The sequence below is a fragment of the Lemur catta genome, chromosome 14, assembly GCF_020740605.2.
Source record: "Lemur catta isolate mLemCat1 chromosome 14, mLemCat1.pri, whole genome shotgun sequence".
In the NCBI taxonomy this organism is placed as follows: domain Eukaryota; kingdom Metazoa; phylum Chordata; class Mammalia; order Primates; family Lemuridae; genus Lemur; species Lemur catta.
This window is the reverse complement of record NC_059141.1, coordinates 40,423,297-40,447,151: the sequence shown is the minus strand read 5'-3', so window position 1 is coordinate 40,447,151 and position 23,855 is coordinate 40,423,297. Positions and strand designations below refer to the sequence as shown.

General features: G+C 39.7%; 1 protein-coding gene across 5 annotated transcripts in view; it reads left to right on the top strand.

Moving 5' to 3' along the window:
• Positions 1 to 23,855, top strand: part of ANK3 (ankyrin 3) — a 618,703-nt gene that overhangs the window by 505,296 nt on the left and 89,552 nt on the right. For 3 of the 5 annotated variants that reach the window (XM_045568777.1, XM_045568776.1, XM_045568774.1), the window contains 2 exons: positions 12,168 to 12,291; positions 16,878 to 16,980. In XM_045568777.1, the coding sequence (XP_045424733.1) occupies positions 12,168 to 12,291; positions 16,878 to 16,980 (227 nt within the window). Of the gene's footprint in view, positions 1 to 10,572; positions 10,902 to 12,167; positions 12,292 to 16,877; positions 16,981 to 23,855 lie in introns of those variants that run through there. The other 2 variants (XM_045568775.1, XM_045568773.1) reach the window with 2 other exon arrangements.

Genomic DNA, 23,855 nt, shown 5'->3' with positions numbered 1-23,855 from the left:
TATATACATTTTATGCATTATGTCATTTAACCCTCACAGTGATCCTCTATGTTGGAGCCATTGTAATTTCCATTTTATAGATGTGGAAAATATGTCTCAGCAAGGTTAAAGACCTTGATCGAGACCAAGCAATAAGTCAGTGCTGTACAAGCATTGTATGATCCTTGTACTTAACCTCTATTCTAACACAGATGTTGTCTGGTAATTTAGATAAGAGCCCCATAACTGCTGGATGACTGTAAGTTTAAATGAAATATACATATATACACAAAGGGTTTAGAATGTGGCATGTGGTAAGATCTCAGTAAATGTTAGTTACTTGGTGGTTCATCTTGTTAATTCTCTGAGTACTTGAGAGCATTATCACTGCTATTTTTACTCCCAGTTTACATTTAGTCCCAATTTAAAGCCCTAATTTAAAGTATTATTAATCCTACTTTACATTAAGGACTCAGGGTCCAAGAGTTTAAGATATTTGTTCAGGTTCACACAAAGAAACTGAAATTTGAATTTGGTGTTTTTGCTTAAACTTTCTACTCCATGAGATGCCATAATTAGGGAAGAACAGATTCGGAGATAAGGAAATTCAAAAGACAGGGAGATTACTGAAGGCCTCAAGAAAGAACTTGAAAAGCATTTTGAAGACTAGAGTTTGGACAAGCAGAAATCTTGCAGGAGTAGAAGGGTGAGAATGGGAAAGAGCTGTCCGAGGTCAGTAAAGCCTTTAGCCAAAGTGCCAGAGACAGGAAAGCACAGGCTCCCCGGGGACCGCCAACCAGGGTGGAGGCGCCAAGATGGGGTCCCCAGGGCAGGTCACAGAGACAAAGAGAAGCAGTTCTAGAAGATTCTGGGCACACTGACATTTAAGAGGAAGAGGAATGATGAAGGATATGCAGAGGGAGTGGTCAGGGAGGGAGGGCAACACCCCGAGGAGTGGGTTCTGGTGGAGCCATGGGAGAAACTTCCCTGGAAAGCTGTAATCAAATGAACGCAAGCGATACAGAGCTCTTGGTGACCTCGGCAGCTGCCACGTCCGTCCATAATGCTGTGGATATAGACATGGAGTAGAGGAGTTCTGGTATAGGTGAGGAAGGTCAGACAGCAAGTGTGTTCTTTTCTCCCAAGAAGCTGTGACACAAAGAGCAGCTGGGACGGCCTGTGTAATGTTACAGGATGGCAGGGAATTACGTGTGCTTATTGACTGCAGACAACAGGCTGGTTTTTTGTTTTTTTTTTTCATTTGCCCAAAACAAGTGGTAATTTTGAACATGTTTGTCTTCCCTCTAAATTATATCCGTCCCTGCCACCCACCTGAAAAGTCTGACCTGCTTCCTGTGGAAGTAGGTCCAAATCCGACCACCCTTCGGGCTCTGCCCCCTCACATTAGGATCCTTACTGCAGAGAAAAGAGAGTAGAAGAGGAACTCGGGGAACATCCACATGGAGAACAAATGGGCAACGCGAGGCAGAGTGGTGGGTGCAGAGCTGGGAGCAAGAGGAGTTGGAAAAACCAAGGGAAGACTAAAGATGGGGAGGGTGGTCTGATGGCCTGGGCCAGACCTCAGTGAGGATGGGAACTGAGAGCAGGACCTGCTCTGTCTTTACTTTTTATGTACCCATCTTTGGGGCATAGGTTGGAAATATAAAACAGACCAATAAGTGTTTACTGCCCAGCACAATGATGGGCAATTTGAATATGAGAGAAAGAAGAGGCCAAATCCTTGCCTACAAACTGTAGCCGAGCCTGGTACTGCTTAAACCTGGGAATAGTGAATGTGCCCCTGTATTGTATACACGGTCTTTATGTGCGTAGATAATGAAGAGCTGAGACTAAGGACGTGTGGATTTGGGGTTGAGGCTAGACAGGTAGCTAAGAAAGGAGGAATAGAAGAAAGAACCAGTTGGCGTGACCCTGCCACCTTGAATTTAGCTACCTAATTTCTCTGCCAGTAGGAACCAACATTTTAGTGCCTGATTTCACAGGGCTAGTTTGTGACTAGTAATTAATTCATTGTCTAGTCGTCTTTACAAGTGGCATAGATTTTAGATAATGAGAACAGTGTAAGTAATCTTGTACTCCTTTCTGTCTGCATTTTCTCTTTAGACTTAGGTGCTCATTTGACCAAGTCAGTGTAGTGTCTAATCCTAGTTAGAGGCCTGAAGGGGAATTTCTCCATCAGGGTTAAGGAGTGTATTGATAAGAACATGAAAAAATTACACTGTCTGTCCCAACATTGTCTTTTTCTACCTCTTCACAGGAAAGGCGTGAATTCTCTTTCTTTTCTTGGATGGGTTTGTTTATTAACCCAGCCAAGTTCACAGAGGACGTTTTTCATTGCTACGTCTGGAAGAGTTCCAACACTGAGTCATGCATGCTTACTTTAGAAACTATATCTAGCCTGGATTAAGGAGCAGTAAGCTGCTATACAGTTTTTTAAAAAGAAGCACATCTAGCTCCAAAGAACAGAATAATGTTTTCAAATTGAGTTTGTACTCTTAAAAAAAAAAATACCTAAGCAGAAAGAGTCATTTGTTCCTGTGGAATAACAGCAATTTGTTGTTGTTGTTTAAGAGGTGTGCAAACTTTGTCATTCAAACCTGACTCTTTTTTGGCCACCTGCAAAGCCAGGCTCTTATGAGCTCTTAGAGCTAGAGACGGGAAAGAAGAATGCAGCAGGGACCCTCCCTCACGAGGCACATGAATCCCTTAAACCGAGAACACTCTTCTTCAGCCTTCTTTAAGGTCACATACTTCACCCCTTGCTCACTTACCCATTTTCTCAACTTAACCCTATAGTTATCACCCATTTTGAGAAGGAAATCAGGAAAATATTATATTTGGACACTCAGTTTAGACTGTGAAAGAACAACTACTGTTGCCAGGAGATGATGGCCAAAAAAGAGGGTTAAAGTGAAGACTCCCCCATCATCCGCTCATTCCTAACTGAGGGGACAGGTGGAGGGTGAAGGAGGCAGCGGGGAGGCTCACTCTATTCTTTACCTTGAACATGGGGCTGCCAGCTTCCCTCTGAGCCTCCAGCCACGCCAGGGCTACCGGAGCGGTGAGCTGGGCTTATAGCACCTCCCTGGTCATCCCGCCCGACACAAGCGCCTGGACTGCACCGTGAACCTCCTGATGTAGATGGCACAATTCCGTCCTCCGCACATCCTCCTGCCTCTACCGCCTCTGAGAATATTCACGGGAAACCTTGCTTAACACAGCTCTTGCTCCAAACTGCAAAATGAAAGGAGAAATGCATGCAGATCTGGAATCTAAGGAACTTTCTCAGTAACTATTGTGTAACTCTAGGATAGAATTAGACTTTTAGACTCCAAGTTTGAATGCATCAGGGTCCTAATCCTACCGTATTCTTTTCCTTCCTGCTTCCTTGCTTGTTTGCAAATAAGACTATCAGGAGATCAAGGGAAAAGTCATATAAGCAAATAATAGTCATTTGGATTTTCTAGGGTGAAATGTATTGTCTAAATGTTGAGTGAGATATCATTTTGTTAAGGTTTTGAGTGGATGAAAAGTATTTTATCTTCGAAGCTATCTGTATTTTTATGTCCCTTATTTGAACCTTCAAAAAATAAAATATACTGGATCTTATTTCTCATTATTAGCCCCTTTTAAGGGTTAGAGCTGCCATGAAGATGAGAAGAAACAGCATATATGAAGCATTTAGAATAGTGACTGGCATACAATGAGTGCCAGTCAATGGCAGCCCCTCTTTTTTTGTCACATGGATATGACTGTGCATCCTGCCTGCTGCTATGGGATTAGAATTCAGGCAGGAAAGAATAAGGGGATGAAGAACTTGGAGAGTTTGGGTCTTCAGTTAAAAAAAAAAAAAAAAGTGAGTCAACAAAGTAATTGCATTTCCACCCACTGATGGATATATGTTGCCCGTCACTTGGATGGCAATTGTTATTCTATAATCCGATTTCAAGGGCCCTAAAAATATGGGCTCATGTCCTATGACTCATTTGCCTGTCACTTCAATAAAGCTGGCTGTTCTCAGGGCATTCTCATGCTTTCTCTTTTATGCTTGTGTCTCGGGCTGGGAATGGCCACCTTCCCATTTCCACTCTGCTCCACCTATCTTAGCTCACACACCCTCCATTCAGCCTCTGCCACATCTACTCAATCAAATGTGATGACCACATTTTGTCTTAATATCTCTTACTCACCTTCTGCCATTGTGGCGTGGTGGTTAAGAGTTTGGGTTCTGCAACCTGACTACATGGGTTCTAACCCAGACTCTGCCAGTGACTTGACAGGTGAGTTTTGAAAAAGAAGTTAACTTCTCGGAATGTGCTTCTTCATCTATAAAAGGGAAATAGTAGTACCTGCTTCACAGGGTTGAGGGTTAAGTGAGATGCACAGTGCCTAGCATGCAGAAAGCACTAAATAAATAGCAGCTGGCAGGAGTAGCAGTACAATATTTGCATTATTATTAAATTTTTGTTATTATTTAAATATTATTAAATATTTGTGTCCTGGTCTTAGCTTCTTTACTGGAGACTACTAAGTGCTTCAAAGAATAGTTGAGTCTACCATTTCACTACTCAGTCTAGTTTGCAGACCAGAAATATCACAGTCACCTGAGGGCCTATTACAGATACAGAAACTCGGGGTCTGCCCTAGACCTGTGGAATTAGCATCTGCATTTTAACAAGGTCCCCAGGTCATACAAATATGTTGAGCTTTGAGAAACACTGCCCTCAATTAACCGAATTCAGTTGCTGAAGCTGATATTTTAGTTATTCTAGCAATACCTATCTGGAAAATAGATATTTAATTCTGTACAGTTAATACTATCACTAGATAACTGTTATTTGTAAGGATCTTTTAGACCAGTAGTTCTCAAGGTGTGGCCCTGTACCAGCTCTGTCAAATTCACTTGGGAATGTGTTAGAAATGTAAAGTTTCAGGTGATTCTGGTGCACACTACAGATTGAGAACTACTGCTTTAGAACATTGGGAAGCTACCAGAAGTACCACATAAATAATGTGCATCTCCTTCTTCCTGCCTTGTTATTTCTCTTCATCTATTCCATCTCTTAACAAGGCAAGTAAGGTAGAATATCGTGAAATACTGAGTTTCCTCTTCCTGTTTGCTGGGTAACCACTGGTGCACAAACACATCCTAGTATCTGCTTGGCAGACTTATGTACGTCACAATACTGTTTCTGGTGGATGGAAGGCACAGCCTATGTGACTTATCTGCAGTCCCTGTATTTTGTTTTGTTTTCTTTTGTTAATTTTATTCATTTTTTGAATAGGTGATAGATGCACATGGTACAAAATTCCCAAGGTATGGGAGTTTACAGTGAAAAGTAAGTCTGCCTCCTCCTTGCCCCAGTAATATAGTTCCCATCTTCAAAGGCAATTACTGATGTTTATTGAGCACCTACTATGTGCCGGGCACTGTTTTGGGCAATGGATATGGAACAAAACAGACAAAAACCCCAGCCCTCATGGAGCTTACATTTTAGTTACAATTTGTTGTAGTATTCTACGTTTTCTATGGCCAGCACACTGCAACAGTTAAAAGTAGGGCACTAGGGTCAAATCAACTGTCTTGAATCTTATTTTCTCTATATTCTAAGTGATCTTGGATTATTTATTCCACCATTATAAACTATTTTCTATATCTTGAAATGGAGATAACTCTATTTTATAAGATTGTGAGAATTAAATGAGATAATACATATAAAGCACCAAACAGTGCCTAGAATATAGTAAATACTCAATAAATACTAATGTTAATTAGAATGTTGTGATCTTATTCTACTGTTCTGTAATACAGACTATAAATGGTTAAAGGATTTATTTTCCCAATAGTTTTCATTTCCTCTCTTTTCTACATGATTAAAAAAAATCACTTAAGAATAAGCAGCAGTAAAGTTGTCTAAGTTTGATCATTAACTGCTTCTGTATGACTGCCTGCTGAATTCTATTAAGAAGCAAGCTTCTATAAATCATTAGACTATAGAGACTATGTTCTTTATTATTCTTTCTAATCTAACTTTTTTTTAAATCCCATGTAATTTGGAGGTTTTGTACTATTTATTCATTTGGAGGTGTTTTGTACTATCCATTTCAACTTTATAATATTACAAAATACATATTTTGGAGAGAGTCTGCATTTCACAGCAGAAGAATTGACCACTTTGAGCAAAGTTTTTAACAATACAATTTGGTATCATTATCTTAAGGAACCTTCTCTCTGATTCAAGTCTCCAGCCAAATGAGAAAGCAACCTTTCAATCCCTAGAAAAGCAATAAAAGTATTCCTGGGTGATGCTCTTAAGGTGGCAAAAGATCAGAAAAATATTACCTGGAGAGACAGAGACAGGGAGAGAGAGAGCAAGCAAACATGAAAACACTTTAAAATTTTAAATATTAGGCCAAGAACTGTTTCCTTTATTTAGCATCAAAAAGGGTCATTAGTGGGCATAATGAAAGATTCCAAGAATGTTGAATTGATTATAGCATGTGCTGGACTTGAAATCTAAAAATGAAAGAAGATATACCTATTTGGCCCACCACAGCGGTAATTATTTAATATATTGTCTTTATTTTTCTCCTTTGTTCTTGATTCTGTTTGGTATTGTATCAAGTTTTGGTATTGTTTTCTTGGTGGTCAAAGTTTATGGATCTTGGAATGGTTGATTATGGTATGGGGGTCTCTTTTCTTAGCCTAGTCATACTATAGTGAGGACTAGGAAGAGGGGATAGCTGAGAAATTGAAGTGAAATCCTTCCAAATAGCTTTTATTATTTGGTTAATGGTGGGAGCAGGTAGATTTGGGGAGTTTTGTGTTCTTTTAAAAACATTTTTCAGGCTCTGATATTTTATTGACAGAAACAGATTAGCAATAAGAATGTCAGTGCTCAAAGCAAAAGTTTTGAAAGGCATAAAGTCAGTACCTTATGTATTGACAAATAGATGAGGCCTGTTCTAGTGGCATTTGCCACAGTACTTCGCCCGGACTTTGCACTAATCAAATAATGCGCTACAGAGCTAACTCTAATTTATCAGGGATATGTTAGGCAACCAGTCTGTGACCTCTTTGGCTTACCTTTGGACCTTGTCATTTCTCATCCTCTCTGTTTCTGTTACCTATTACAAAAGTAACAACCCCTCTCTAAACTCAGTGGCTTAATGTATTATTATCTCTCAAGGCTCTGTGAGTTAACTGGGCTCAGCTGGGCTGTTGAGCGGTTTCAAGGGTGCAGTCAGATAGCAGCTGAGGCAGGAGTTACAAGCCTGGATGTCCAAATGGTGTCTTCATTCAAAGGTCTGACACCTCAGCTAGGATGGTTGCAACAGCTGAGGGCCAGTGAACAACTCTTGCTCTCACTCTAAACAGCCTCTTGAACTTCCTAATAACATGGTGGTCTTATGGTAGTCAGATTTTTTTTTTACATTGGGTCTGGTTTCCCCCGAAAAACTATTTTAAGATACTCAGGGAGTCTGAAAGATTTCTTTGAACTCAAACTCAGTCTTGCAAAATCACTTTCCCTGAATTTGATTGTTCAGAACTCTAGCCAACCCAGATTCAAGTAAGGGCACTCGACAAGGGTGTGAATAAAAGGAGACATGGTTGATTGGAGGTGGGGTAAAGGGCATCTTTAAAGACTAGTTACCAACACCCTCTTTGCCAGAAAACAGTGAAGCCTATCTATAACACGATTCTACTACACCGAACACTTCTAGGAAACATAAACCTACACAAGTACTTCTTAGTAAGGGAAAATATACAGCTTTTGGTAATATATATATTTTTTGACTAAATATATTTGATATTGAATGAGTGTCATCCATTAAGAGAATTACCTTGGTTGGTACATACACACACACGCTAGTACCTGTTAGTCAGAAGCTGCTGCTAACCAGAATGCATTTGGGATTATATAGTGAATTAGAGGCAGTTAACAAGTCACACAATACAATTCATCTCATTCCTTTCTAATCTTCAGTACAGTACTGTGTTGTGCTATACAATAATTACAGAACGTTTTGTTTATTGAAAGGAGGATGAATTTTGGTATTATTCTTTTAATCAACAAATATTTGTTTATTACTTTTGATGAGCTAGGCCGTGTGTTAGCTAGTAGAGAGCAGGGATCACTTACTGTGGTTGGATTTTGCCTTCTTCACCAGTGTAAATAGCAGCAATTTAAATGTTAACTATTAATATTTGAGTTCATGCATCAGATGTTTGGGCACTGAAGAAAGCTGTGTTACACAATAATAGTAGCACAGCAAATTAAGCCCTTACTGTGTGCATTGTTTCATTTAAATCTGCCCAGGAGGTCTTAGGGTAGAGGCAGACTTACTATCTCGGTTTTGTGGAGGTTGGAACTGTGACTCAGAATAGTTACGTGGAGTTTCAAAGGTCACCTAGTCACTAAATGATAGAGGTTGGATTTGAACCCAGAGCACCTACTGTGCACAACTGCATTAAAATAACACTATTGCCTTTATTTCTAAATTCCATGCCTTTTAAGAAATGTTTTCACCATTCTAAAATGGTAAGTGCATAATTACTTATGGTAATAAGGCTATTTTATTTTTATTAATCCTTGGCCAAATGTATTGACAACTCCCACCCCCCATCCCAGGCTTCTTTTGGATTCATAGTGACCGTTTCTGAAGTCTAATAAAGATGGGTAAAGAAACTGGAACCTTTACTTTCATTGAAATTTTACTGTATACCAGTCATCGAACTTAATATTTGAAAATACTGCTAAGTTGCTGTGGCATGTAGATTTTTAAAAAAAAAACAAAAAAGAAAACTAAACTTTATTTATTAGCCATCATGAATTCTAAAAACTATTTATGGGGCACTTCCAATATGCCTGGCCCAGGAAAAATACAGCTCCTAATCTAAAGAATCTGAGTGGCCAATGGAAGATACGAGACAGATGTTTTTTCTGGCAGTACAGTCTGATAAGAAATGCCTATGTGAGAGGGACACCTAACTTAAGATGCTGAGTGGAGGCTGGGAGCGGTTCTAGAAAGAGTGAAAGATTGGAGAAATTCATCAGGTGAAGAAGAGGGGGAAAGATTCCATCAAGAGTGTACACCCTATGTGAAGGTTCAAAGTCTAAAGAGTTTAAGGAATTCCAGAGACTGAAAGAATTCTCTATAACAGGTGAGCAGGGTGGGTGTGGAAGAGTGGCCAGAGCTGAGGCTGCCCAAGTGCAGACGTGAAAAACAGATGAACCTTCAGACATTTATCCTCTTTAACCATGGCGTCCTCTTCCATTCTTTACAGAATCAGAAATTATTCTCTGCTTGGGAGTAGTTTTCAATATGTTCCAGGCATTATGCATAAGTGGCTTCCCTTCCATTTCTGTGTATTTACAATGTTAATTACAGCCAGGCTGATCAGAGTCGAGTACTAGCAGTCATCTCATCTTAATATTATATGAACCATGTATGTATTCATTTATTTATGCATTTATCCAGGGAAACAAATTTGTTCCCCATCGTATCAGTTCTACAGATTCAGATTCCTGTCCAGTTAGGTAACATTCCAAGGGGACAGATGCACTAGACAGGACGTGCTGCACACCACTGACTTCAGCAAGACTGTTTTCAGCCTAATTCTCCAGCTTTTCAAAAAAAGAAAAGCAATTGAAATCGCCTCACCAGTGCCCAGGGAGAGGATGCAGAAGTGGGGCTAGTTTTTCCCTCCACTGCCAGCATAAACAGGGTGGAGCAGCAGAGAAAGGAGGCCAGGAGTGGAGAGAGAAGGAAACAATGTAACAGCACAGCGACAGACCCAACCTCCCCCGTGCCGCCTCCCGTGGGGCAACAGAGACCTCTCCAGCCAACCCCAGCGCTCCCTGGGCTTGTTGGCTCTCTCTCTCCAGGGGCCTCTCCAGGAGGGGGGAACCAGTTAGTCCTTCTGAGTGTGTTTTAAAGAGTTGCAAGAACTTGTGCCCCAGATGAAGCAGGACACCCAGTTGCTTTTTGCAGCTCGCCTCACTTCCGCTGCCTTGAAACTCCTGATGGAAAGCCGCGGCGCTTCGCATGCTGCAAAGCGGAGCGCTTGTGGGAGAGTGCAGGCAATCACAGCTGCCCCCCTCCGCCCCGGTTGCACAGCTTCAGCTCAAGGGCAGGCCCTCCCTCTCTCCTTTTTCCCCTCCTTCCACCTGACAGGGACCATAAATAACCGAGGCTCCGGGTGTTCCCAGCTGAGAACAAAGTTGAAAGTTTGCCTAGAGCTCCCTGCCACTCCCCGCCCGGGCCACTTCTTTGTTTTCTTCTCCAGTTTTTTCCCTCCACCTGGGCTGGCTGTTTCTTCATTCATATTTGAGAAGAGTGGCCTCCTAATTAAATGTAGCACCTCGCTCGCGCTCCCTGCTCGAGGCTGTCTTGGTTACCCGGTTAGGCACCGAGCACTGGTATCAAATTACCGAAAGTCTACACCCGAGCAGTCCTCATATTTACATGCAAATAACTCAGGGGCTTGCATTCCGGTCACCACTCGGTCCTGCTGGAGGCTTGCCCCTGGAGTTTTTAATCCAATCAGAAGGAGCTTTAAAAGGATGTCTGCGGAGCGATCAAAAGGATCTTAATCTCAATCAAGGGGTGCCAGATTTTTTTATTTTTTGTTTTTTTTGTTTTTTTTGGTCTGAAATTTTGAAAATCCTCGAACTCTGATGAGTGGGAAAAGATGTGTAATTCCTCAGTTGCCTGCGAGGAGAGCAAGATGCTGAGGGCAGCTCGGCAGCCGTGGTGAGGCGACTGGACACAACCCAGGGATTGGTTCGCTTGGGCTGGTTTTGGAGGTTGATTCTAAATCACTGCTTCAGGAATTCCTGGAAACATCAGGAAAACATTTGATCATCCCAGCCCGGTGGAAATGGCTTTCCCACAGAGTAAGATCTTTGAGTTGTACTCGGTGTGTGCTGTTTTTGTGTCGGATGCAGTGAAATGTGCAAATAGGCCAGCTGTAAATGGTTACTTAAAATAATCTCTTGGTACTGGGCAGCAGTGGAAAGTTGATCTGTTTAGTTTTTACATTTGCAAAAACAGTAGTTGACAGTGTATTTTTAGGCTTGATTGGTAGTTTAAAAGCTGAGCGCTTGTGGTTTCCTGAGTTTAAATGAATGGAAATTGTAAACGGTACTGAATGAAGGAATTGGAAAACACAGCTGAGGCGGATGAATCACTTACCTTCGAGAAAGCACAACATACACGCTTTTGAAAAATCTCTTCGGCCAGCCAAGCTTGTGTCCAGAAAGAGAATAAGAGTCCTTTAAAAAAGAGATTAGAGTTTGCCTGTGTGGGGAAGGAACTTTTCCACAGCCTGTGCTACCTTTTGAAAAGGATGGGAAACATCCCAGAGGGTGAAAGACAATTGAAAAACCTGCTCTGTCACCCTTGGAATGTGGTTTTTTCCGTGTGAGGTCATGTTATGCATATGTAGCTAGTAAAAGTATTTTATGTAATTAACTCTGTGTGTGATAGAGAGCAGCTTATATAGTCCTTGCAAACTGTTGAAGCCCCCATATTATCTCTGCAGCAGGCTGAGTGGTCTTCCAAGGAGACTTCATGCACTGGAACATCTGGGCTGAGTGGTTAGTTTCATAGGTTTAGAAACAGTTCAAAATTGATGTGTTCCAAGGTTCCCCCAGTTGAGCAGTTCGAGTTCACATAAATAACTTGCTAGTTTCTTACATAAGCCTTAAACCGAAATCCTGTGTGTGAGAAAACCGTTAAGAAAAATGTCTATTCCCTTCCCACATATTATTTCAAGAACAGTAATGAAGAGGTGGCTCTTATTTTGCAATCCATGTCCATTCAAACAAGCTGCCCTCATCGTGGGTGAGGTGAGAAAAATTCTAACATAGACTCACCTTTCTAGTCAGCTGGGGCTTGAGGGAGAGGAAGGGGGAGGAGGTGATGTTTTAAAGTTGGTACTTAACACCTGGTGCTGTTTCCGCTACTTAAATTCACTCTTGAAATTGTGTACTAACCTCTACCTATACTTTTTCCTTCTAAATGGCACTTATAAAAATTATCCAGGGGATGGGGAAGATGAAGGGTGATTTGCTGATGACCAAAGGAACCAATTTCTCCCTATACCTGACACATATGGAAAAGGGCAGCTTCTGATTGTGGCTTACTCTGTACACCTGCAGGTGAGGATGCAATGACGGGGGACACGGACAAATATCTTGGGCCACAGGACCTTAAGGAACTGGGTGATGATTCCCTGCCCGCTGAGGGTTACATGGGCTTCAGTCTTGGAGCTCGTTCTGCCAGGTACTTTATTGTCGATGTTTTTCATAGTAAATTGAAAACAACCATGATCTGTCATAAACCAAAATCATTTTCATTTTTCATGTTATTGCCAAGTGTGCTTTTTGGATGAGGACGTGAATTTAGTGAAATGTTCTCAACTCAGCCGTACATGCTCTGCTATTTTGTGGTTTTCAGTCCTGAAATTCATGTGATTGAACATGTTAATTGTGTGTTCTTTTTTTTCCCCACTTTGCAGTCATGCTTCAAGCATAGTAACAAAATGAGCTCACTGACAAAACTGGGAGAAACAATCCGGGTCACATGTTTCAAAATTAAGTTTTGATCTATATTGAAAGAAAACCTTACTTGCCAATAAGTAAGAAATATATGGACAGATTGTTCACTCTTATCACTTTGTTATTAAAAGAATAATTCATGATTGAGAGTTAAAAGAATATTCTTGAAAAAAATTATATTGTTTATTAAAATTGTACACTGAGTGTTTGAGTAGCTCTTCTAAAGCTATGCCATTATTTTGTTTACAAGGGACATGTTAGGAGTATAACAGCAACTTACCAAAAGTCACAGGAATGGAAGCAAATTCAGTCCTTAAAACTGAAGCGGAAAACTTTTGTATGAGAAAATCTTGACTCAAACTTTTCTTCCACTGGTTGGAAGAAACAGGACCTTGTCCAGAATTTGGAGGCTTTTTTGCTCTGGTGTGGATTAACAGTGTGTTTGCTGACAGTCAAGTTATTTTAAAGCTAATAATTAAACCTTCTAAGCCAGAGCCCTGAGGACATTTTCCTATAGTTTAAGGATCTGTTGTAAAAAGTTTCATTGTCTAATAGTAAATGGCACTTCCCACAAAGTAAACCTTGGAGTTTATTCTCAGTGTCATTGGTGTGGCCAGTTTACATGTTGTTTTTCTTCTAGTTTTTTTTTAATAGAATTTTGAACCTCATGTAACTTAGTACAACTTTTGCTTTATAAATGCGTTTATAAAAGGCCTTAAAATCTTTTTGTAGCAGGTGTCATTAACAGGAAGAGGCAAAATAACTTTTAAAAAATAGGCAGTATTTCAGGTCATCACAGATAGTAACAAGTGACAATGGAAAATGTGTAGAATCTCAAAGGATCTCAAGATCCTGTAGATCTTGTCTATATCCTATTTAGAGATTTATAGCTTTTGTAATCCAATAACTGCCTGCCTTCTCTTCTTCTGATCATATGATACATTTTGCAAATCAATCATTTTTATGTAGAAGTTGTAGCAGCTGACATCCAGTGAGCTATGAAACCAGAATATTGTCTCTCATAATTTTTTTCTTAAAATAATTCCAAGGCTTTCACATTTCTAATTTTGATTGCACCATTATTTGTTGCTATTATATGTAACTAATTTTTTTTTACATTGGCAACTCATGTTATGCTCAGAGGCAAATTTTATTTTTAAATCCATAAAGCCAATAAGTTTTAGCACATTGTTAGAGTAGAGTATTACCAAGTAAAATATTCTGAGTGTAACATTTAAAAAGAAATACATTAAATGTGTAGTCCATTCAACCATAACATTTTTTTTTCTTTTTTCCCTGTCTGATTTTTTTGCTTTCTATCTCTCCTGTTCTTTTTTTTTTTTTTTTTTCCTAAAAATACTTTAAAATAGTCCCAAGATCAGGTAAGAAGACCTGGCACTTTTACAGTGTTCCTCTGCCCTTCCCTGGCTCATTTTCTCATTTTAATTTTCTTCAGCATTGTGATGTGATGTGATTTGCGATGTGCTGTGATGTGCTGCATTGTGCTTTTTTGTTTTTCTGCTCAGCTTTAGAAAAATCAGTGAAAATATTGTGATTCTGAGAAAATTAGCAAGAAAGCAATGCATAATAAAGACATGTTACTTACGCAGATTGACTGAATACTTGAGGAATTTCTTTCCCTTAACACATTTTGCATAGTGCATGCAATAATTAAAGACATTTCACTGGGTTTAAAGAGCAAGTCCTGATTTGAAGGGCAGGCTGTTTTTGCTAGTTGCTGTTTTATTTGAGCTGTGCTAGGTATATTAGTATAATTTTAGAATTCTGAGGCATGTTTTTCCTAACACTTCCTGCATTTAACACTTAGGGTATACTGATGGCTACAAATAATATAGTTGACCTTAGTTAAAAACAATTTAATGTTTTCCATACCCCCATGCAAATAATCTCTAATTTTAGTAGTTCAAAGTAATTCGAAGTATTAAGGATTCAGAGTGAAGCTTGATGGATTTAATGGGCTCCATCTGTCTAATGTAAATTGGTCTGGAAAGATCAAGAGTAGGAACTGTAGACATTATGTAAAATGAAGACATCTTTAGGCCTTTCTGTTATTGGTAGTTCCCAGTTCTGGGCTCTGTTCTGCAGTTGGCACTCACCTACAAATTAAAAGAAGGAAGAGATGTTTAAAAAGTATCAACAAATTTTGGATATACTTAAACACTGGAATTAAAATGAATAATTATTTTTTAAAACCTTTTAAGTGTCCACATATACCATAAAACTGTCTCACGTCCTACCGTGTTAACCTACCACGCTGTGGAAACTGTAATTTAAAGAAATGAATGTCCAATGCAGAGAGCTTCCAAATGCCTCTCAAATCACATCACTGGAGTAAAATGGAACATTGCCCTGAGTACTTAGAGGCTGCACTAATAGTGTAGCCACTAGCCATCTATGACTATTTAAGTTAAAATTAAATAAAATTCAATTTGGTTAAGTCATTCTAGCCACACTTCAAGTGCTCAGTAGCCTGTGTGGCCAGTGGCCACTGTTATTGGACAGCACTGATTTAGGACATCTCCATCAGAGCACAAAGTTCTGTTGGACAGTGTTGAGTTAGAAAATTCCTGCTCTTAGGAAGCTTCTGCTGTATTTAGGAGAAGGTAAGGAACTAGAAACAGGAGTAACTGAAAGAAATGCTCACAGCTGTAATGGGGGGAAGGAAGAGTAATAGGTCACATGATTGACCACAGAGGGCCCGACTGTGCAAGTGGTCAGAGTCACATGACTTCCTAGATAAGCTCCTCTGTGCAGGAGTAATACTCAAAATAGCCATTTAGTGAATATTTGCTGAATATACTAAATAATGACTGTAGAATGAGGGTTGTTTTAGAATCAGAGAAGTCTACATGAGATTCCAGTGGAAGCTAAGGCTCTAATCCCAGAAGAATGTACCTACCCATCTGTGTAGACTCTTAGAATGATTCCCAGAATATCAGAGACCTTTGCATCTTGATATAAGAATATCCACTTTCAGGTTATCGTTAGTATAGTGGGCAATGGGGAAAAGAAACCGTTTTATGCAAAGCAGGAATAATTTATTATTTACTTCTTCTTTGTTCTTTCCCTGTCAAGCACACATAAGGCAAGGCAAAAGCCAAGGTCTGCCTGATTCAACTGGTAAAGATACAACAAGCCACTTTTAGATCCAAGTGGTTTTTTAATTATATAGGCAGTTAAAGGAAGTGAAAGGTGCTGACTTCCTGTGGTCTTTGTCCCCTACACCAAAAAGGACAGGACACCAAAACAAAAGGGACTGGGCATCTGCAGTGCTAGTTATGCATACTCCATGGCTGAGGAGCCAGTTCTAGACATCAGCTAAGCAGTTTTACATTCTGTATCTCTGTTCCAAGGAGGACACGATGGGAAGCCTCAGACCTCATTAGAAAGAGGTGATGAAAAGCCATCTTGTGACAGACTCCCAGGTGAGACAGGGAGATGAGTGGCAGATGACCTTGCAGTAGCTTCTCATGAGCCTCCATCCTCTGTGTTCCAGGAAGATCACGGGGTGTTTGCCAGGACTCAGATTACCTGCAGTCCCTGCCTTTGCCTGCATGACCTAGGTCGTATGTGCAAGGCCACTAGGGTGACATGGCAGAGCTGTTCTCCCACAGTCCCTTAGTCTATTGGGTTTTAGTTTAGACGGACCTATGGAGGATTTGAGAGAGGCTGGAAAGTAGAACAGTAGAAGGAGAAACAAAAGAGTAGCGCAAGGAAAGACAGAATATTTGCAGGAAAGACGAAATAACCATACTTGGAATTTGAATGTTTCCTCAAGACCAAAAAAATGGCTAAGAGGATCATGCAAAATGTAATCATAACACTACTTCCTTTTTGATGTTTCCATGAGTGGTAACTGCAAACCAGAGCTCTCAAAATGTTAAACTCCTGTCTAGCTCCCAAAGACTTATAAACAGACCCACTGACAGCAGACATAATTCCATTCAGAAAGAGAGGAGACTCTAACATTAGGTCTTACCCTAGGAAATCTCTGCAGTTATCAATTATCTAGAGTCATGGTGGTTCATCTTCATAGTGAAACATCCAAAGTTTTCATACATTTCATCGTCTCAAAATTGGCCTCATTTTAAACAAAACCTGATCGTGAGGTTATCTACACTTGAGACATTTCTCAAATATAAGGGGTTTTATTTTTGGTGTCCTTTCAAGAGCAACTTTTATCGATATTTTTAGCCATCTTGCCTGTTCTTCAAGTTGCATGCATTAATTTTCTTTTATTCATCTCATCATCATCTACCACTGTTGAATGGTTAACTGTAAATACAACAGCCTCCGCTCCTTCAGTTCGGATAGGTCTTACACCTTGAACAGAAGCTCGTATGCGCGAGACAGCATGATGATTGAAGAACTCCTTGTGCCATCCAAAGAGCAGGTATGCGTTCTTTTTGAAATAGTCTTTGATTGTTAAACTTTTATTTATATGACTGAATCAAGCTCTATGTCCTGTGACAAAAAAATACATTTCTGCATGTTTGATTTTGCATTTGTGAATCTTCTGGTACTGGCTGGTTAAAGGAAAAAAAAAATCAATTGTACCATAAACAGAAATATTCCTATCTTCTGCAGGTGAGTCCTAAATTTCTACAGAGAGAAACTCAGGAAGTCCTAGAAAAAGCATAGATATCTTTTCATCTCTAGGTCAAATCTATTTAAAATTTTTTTAATAGTTAATAATCATTGATAGCTGAAGTTGCTGACGTTAACCACATGTTTTATTTTGCTAAACAAACTATGTATGTGTTTTAGACTTTGTTAGAATTGTTTTTAACAAGCAGTTAAAGATGAGACTGGTCATGTTTTTTGTTCTTTTAGTTTGAAAACTGCCTGTGATGGTAGTTTGGAGGTTAGTGTGGTGAAATGTAATAGTATTTCACTTTCTACCAGAATCTCTTCCAGATTCATTTGGTGTTTGTGCAATTTTTTCTTTCCAATAATTGTGGTTAAATAGATACTGGGTTGATACAAGAAGTGCCAACAACATAGTACTGCTACATCTGGGCTCAGGATGGTGTTAGAATAATTTTTATACACACACAGACAATACCTGGTTTTACATGTGCACAGTAGTGATTTTGAGGATGGATGAAACTCTGGACCATAATCTAATTTTGAAGGTGGCTTATAATATTTAAACAATGTAAATAATTGGCAAAATCATATTGGACTTTTTATTCACTGTACAATGAAGGTGAATTGGAGCAGGTGAACATGTGATAGTCACTTAGCTAAGTTAGAGGTTGAACAAATGGGTAGTCAGACTTTTGGGACTCCCACGTGTCTGGAGATGCTGACGTCCAGACATATAGACTATGCGTTATACTTCACAGGGACCTACAATCAATATTTTCTTACTTTACACTCTAGAACATTCTTAGCAAGCAGGCCTTACAGAGGTGAATACAGTGGCTATTCAGTGTTTGGTCAGACCAAAAAAACCCTTTGTAAAATGGTTATAAGTGCAGTAGCATGTCATGAGTTTGCAGTAGCATGTCATGAGTTTATGTGGATGTTAGCACTAGAGAAAGCACTTTGTCTCAAGTAATGAAATTAAACTCTTGGGTATATTTCAAAGCATTGGTTGAGATTTTCTGCTTGGTTGGCTGTGGTCATTATCCTAGCATGGTAATCTTGCTCTCTTCATCTTCCCAATTGAAATGAGATGTTAGTGGGTATATTGATAACACTTCTAAGTGCAAAAAATGCCTGTTATTTTCCATGCCCCAGGGAAACCCCATAAAACTTACAAAATCGCAGGGGAAAGGAGACTCCTTGGGTATCAGTGACACTATGCTCTTTTGTAAAACGTGCCGAGGGATTCTGATCAAACCTAATTATAGTTTATATTTCTGAATATAAACTTGCTTTAGGGCAAGTGCCTGAAACTAGGACCACCACCACCACCACCACCACCACAGCCACCCTGACCTCCCCATCACCACCACCGTCTCCACCACACTTGCTCTACCACCCAACTTGTGCACGTCAATGTTAAAGTAAAACACAGGAGTTTGTGGTGCTACAAGGCTACAAACAGGCTTCTGGGGGTTCTCACACCATTGCCTGTTAGCGATTACCAAGATTTGCTTACTCTGGTAGATTGGAGGAGCAGCATTTGCTCGGATCTAAGCTTTTATGAAAAGAAATAAAAGAAGGAGAACCTTTTGAGGTAAAACTGATGTTCTTGTAGTCAGTTTGTTGTTGCTTCCATTTCAAAAACACCTTTGTGAACGTCATGAACACTTCTGTAGAACAGAGAGTCAGAGGAAAGGAAGGCATAGGACATCTTGAAACCTTCAGAAATTGATCTTAAGCTGATAACTGTAGAAACAGAAAGTCGCTTTAATGACTGTGGAGTATCCCATGGACTGACCGCATTCCTTGGGGAACTAGCATGTTTAATGAGCACATAACACTCCACACAAAACCATCGTACATTGGCAAGAGATTTGGGGTAAAAATGAAAAGCATTAAAGACATTTTAGGAAAAGTTGGGGGCATTTGAACATATACTGAAGATATATATATATATATATTATTAGGAAATTGATTGTTGATAATTTTCTTAGCAGGGATAATTGTATTGAAGCTTCTTGAAGAAAATCTCTGTTCTAGAGATATGCATGCTGAAGTTTTCAGGAATTAAGTAATCACTAAGTCAACTATTTTCAAATGATTCAGCCAAAAATAGGGTGTGTGGAGAAAGACATAAAGTAAATATATTACTGTTAATTGTTGAATCTAGGTGGAAGGTACATAGATATGCTTTATACAGTTTTTTCAACATTTTTATTTGTATGAATGTCTTCAAAATAAAAACTTGGCGGAAGGGGGAAAACAAATTCTGAGAGAAGTGTATTAATGTTTTTAGTCTCTGGCATCTCATTTATTATAGAAGAGAGGGAGAGGGAAGTCCTCAAAAGAGAAGCTGTCAGAAAGAAGAGTCTCTTTACACTGCAGGACTAATGAGAGGCATTTACTTCAGAAGTGCATTTAAACACTTTCTACTAGAATTAAATGATAAAAAATTATTAGTTTATCTTTTATTCCTCTAACTCTGCGTTTATGAATTTCAAAACGTAGTTTCTCCACAGTAGTAATTTCATCAGAAAGCATGAAAGAAATCTGAAATATTCGCAATTCCTAAAGCAATGATACATGACAGATTTAAAACTACCCTGTCATGGCCCAGGTAAAGTTACTTTGACAAGTAAGGGTGGAAAATGAATAAAAGTGAACTCTGTATGGGCTTCTCTGTTTCCACGAGAGTAGACCTCACTCATTCCAAGTAGAGTTGCCTCTGTGATCCTGCTGATTAATCAGTTTGCTCATTAACCACGGTTAAAGTGCAGCTGAGACGCAGGGTGCTTAGTGCAGCCTTCCCCCACCCACCCTGTTCCTAGTGAACCTGTGCTGGCTGGAGGCACTTGTGGATGCCAGGCTGGGGAAGAGGGTTGGGGGAAGTAAACTTGTCCCGGTTCCCTACTGGGCCGGAGTCCTGATGAGTGTGTGAACCACTTAGTTCACTCCTGGATAGTCAAGAGTAGACTCTTTTTACTGTGTAGGGGTTATCTGTGAACTCCCTGTTCTTTTACCTTCCCTTTACCTGTTAATCAAAAGTCACCTGTAGATATGCTTCTGAAAATGTATAGGTAAATAGAATCATATCTTAGCTTTGTCAGATGACCTTATTATTTAAAGTGGAGACTCTTAATCCTGACTGCTTGTGAAAATTACCTGGAGACCTTTTAAAAAGCCGATGGCTCAGTTCCTGTTTCCTTTGGTCTGGGTGGAGGCTGGGCATCTAGGTTTGAAAGCCACTGATTCATAGTCAGCATTTTTAACTGGGGGTGCACTGAGCGGCCCCTGTGGAATCACCTGTGGCTCTTTGAAAAACAAGATGCCTGTGGAATTGGAATCTCCGTGGCTGGGTTCCTGGGCCTGTGTATTTTGTTGGAGTCCTCCGGCAATTCTGGGATGCACCTTGAGTTAGTAACCACTGATTTAAGGCAACTCTGAGTAGAAGCTTTGTGTATATTGATCAGTGAACATCTAATGTTGTTTCATAAGCTCAGATTTGTGTATATGTCACATTGCCTTAGAGCAACATCTGTACTTAGCACCATCCCTTTCCAAATAGAAGTTAATAAATAGAGAAAAGGGATGAGTGTAAACAGAAGCTCGGCTGTCTGGGATGAATGTAATGAGGGTGGCGCTTTCATTTGTTCTGACGTAATTATTGAAAGCACCTGTCTGGTATGGCTTATGCACTTAGTACACAATACTGTGTGTGAGCCAGACCAGCCAATCCTCATTACATAAATGGAATGCTATTCACTCGGTGCCTAAGTGTCAGGGAACATAATGGTGGTGATGGTGAAAACAGCTAATTTTGAGCTCCTACTGTGTGCCAGGAGCTATTCTAAGTGTTTTACCAGGATTAACTTGTATACATTTCAAAACAGCCCTATAAGATAATTTCTTAACCCCATTAGAAAGGTGAAGAAACTGAGGCCTGGAAAAGAGGGACAGCTTGTGAATAGCAGAGTCATTGGCCATCTGGCTCCAGGGTGCCTCCTTCTAACCCCTACTCTATACAGCGCATTGCTCAGCATGAGAAAGAAGCCCAAAAGCTGCCCTCCGGGATCCTGTACTTGTTAGTATTTTTAATAGGGATGCAAAACCATCATCTTAGTCCATTTTTTTTAGCATAAAAAATTCTATTTAGACACAAGTGTTCTTCATTATGCTTATTTATAATTCTAATAAATTCTTATTATTTCATGTGCTTTAAAAAGAACTGACAAATTATATTCAGTAACAGGTTATGAATAGTAAAAGCTAAAATCAAAGGCCTGCTGCGATGGGGAGGGCTAAAAATTATGCCATGAAAGGCATCAATTAAGGAATGGAAATATTTGCCCTTTAGATAGATATAAGGTAGAAGGTATGATAGCAGTTTCAAATATTTAGCAGGCTAACTATTTAATAATTAATTACTTTCACTTCCTTTGAATGACCCGAGAAGTAGTTATAAAACCAAAGGGTGTATACTGTAAACAGAAATGTAAAATTCAATACACTTTTTTGTTGAGTCACTCAAAGATGGGAGAAGAACAGAAGTCGCTTATGGATGTGGGTTGTTTCTGCCTACATATACCCATTTGGCTTTCTGTATATACCCATTTTGGTGGCAGTGCTGGGGTCTGATGGTCAAATCCCACCCCGACCTGTTTCTCAGTCAATGTGGTTTAGAGGGGGCATAAAACCTTCCTGTTCTCCAAGGGCGAAATCCAAATCAGGCCATTTAGAGCATTCCTTTTCCTGAATTACAGTGATTAGGGTAAAAAGTGAAATCTGAGCCAAACTGGCAAGAATCAAATTTGAGACTTTGTCTATCCTTTTGGGAAAGAAATCCTCCATTGGGGTTGCTAAGCTATAAAAATGACATAAGCCCAAAGCTGCTGGGAGTAGAACTTGAAGACAAATGATTCCTACCACCATTTGAGCTGTGGCTGGATTCAGCCACGCCTAAAGTTAGCACCACCCAGTTTTTGTTGCCATATAAACCACTAATTTAATTTCAATCTTCCCCCATCTTTAAGGAAGGAGTGTCTTAAACCAGTTTAGTTTGGGTTTCTGTCTTCACCAACATACTTGCCATTGGTGGTAGTCAAACCTAGTGTGAACAACCACGTATCAATGGCAGCATAGAAAGTCTTGTAGCATCTTAAAGTACCATTCAACCTTGAAATTCTATTGTTTTATGCTTTCTCTCTAGAAATAAACAAACAACTTTAACAAAAGAAAGAGCAGATAAGGAGTTATGATTTAAGAAAATAGCTATAAACTTGGGTATTTCCAAACAAAAAGATTTTAGAAAAGAGCCCCTTGCCAAGTGATCACTGTAAAATAATCACCTTCCATGTCCTTACATTTCTGTTGATGTAGGGGCAGTGTGTCTATGGAAAGAGAAGAATAGGATAGCTGCTTGCCCCTGCTCCCTCTCTCTGATTAGATTGGTTTCCTTTGCAGACTTTCCCTTTCAGATGGGGTTTGCCCACATGGTTTATGCCTGAGGGGACTAGTGGCAAGCTTTCAAATAGTGACCAGTTTAGAAGGTTTAACTAAAGTATGGTGTAAACACTTGCATTGGCTGTTTGAATGTTGACTGTGGACAGTGTTCTGTGAGTGACATTGGAGGCCTCGTTATAGCCACCACATACCTACCATGGCATCTACTCCGTAACTCTTCTTACTCATAGACTAGGATTCCTGTTCCTTTGGATTGAATTTGGTCTTTTTTGACGCTAAGGATGATTTCAGGTATATTTAGTCATATAATGTGCAAAGTACTGTTTGATACATTAGCAAGTAGTATACAAATTGGAGAGTTCTTCAGAAGAAAGTATATATTTGTTTTTTCAAGATCTAGGCAGTTTCAATTATCTCAGTACTGGAAAAGGAGAAGAATTACCTAATCCAAAAGTCGGGCTATGCTGATAGTTTTTCCTCCTCTACCTCTCCACACCATTCCACCCCTATCCCCCATCCCTACCAGCAAATTAGTCTTCCTGTTTCTTTCACTTAAGCTAATTTCTAAGGGGAGGGACGTTCAGAAGTGTGCACCGTGGCAAAAGGTAGCCAGCCTCAGATTAAAGATTTGCTAGAGATAGTCCCCTGGAAGATAAGCACCTTGGACTAGTGACATTTAATATGCTGCTTTCTCTCCTCAAAGTGCTTCGCCAGCATTACTCAGGTGCTCCATTCAACACCTCTCAAAGATTGGTCAGCAAGATTACAGATTTTTGTCAGGCAGAGAGGTTGGTATTGTGACTGACTTAAGGTGGTGCGGTTAGTTTAGACATCTTGAAGTGGGTATTGACATGCTGACATGTTCAGCTTCCCTGCTGTCCTTAATTGACCACCTTTTGTTGAAGTTCATAGCCAGATTTTCTTGAAATCAATCAGCTTTGGAAATCCCAAAGAGCCAAGCTTCTTTACAGTTTATATTCTAGCCTCAAATAAAATAAATCTTAAGATAATCATTTCAAGAAAAGAAATATTTTAGGGGAAAAAAGACCTGCTTTCCCTGTTATAGTAGGCCTTTAATTTTTATTTTATTTTGCTACTTGAATTAGGTTTTCTTTATAGAATCCGTTTCTTAAAAGAATTTTTCCAAGTGGTTTCGTTAGATGTCCAAACCACTATCTATTTGAGTAACAGTCTGCCATTTCACTCAATATCCAT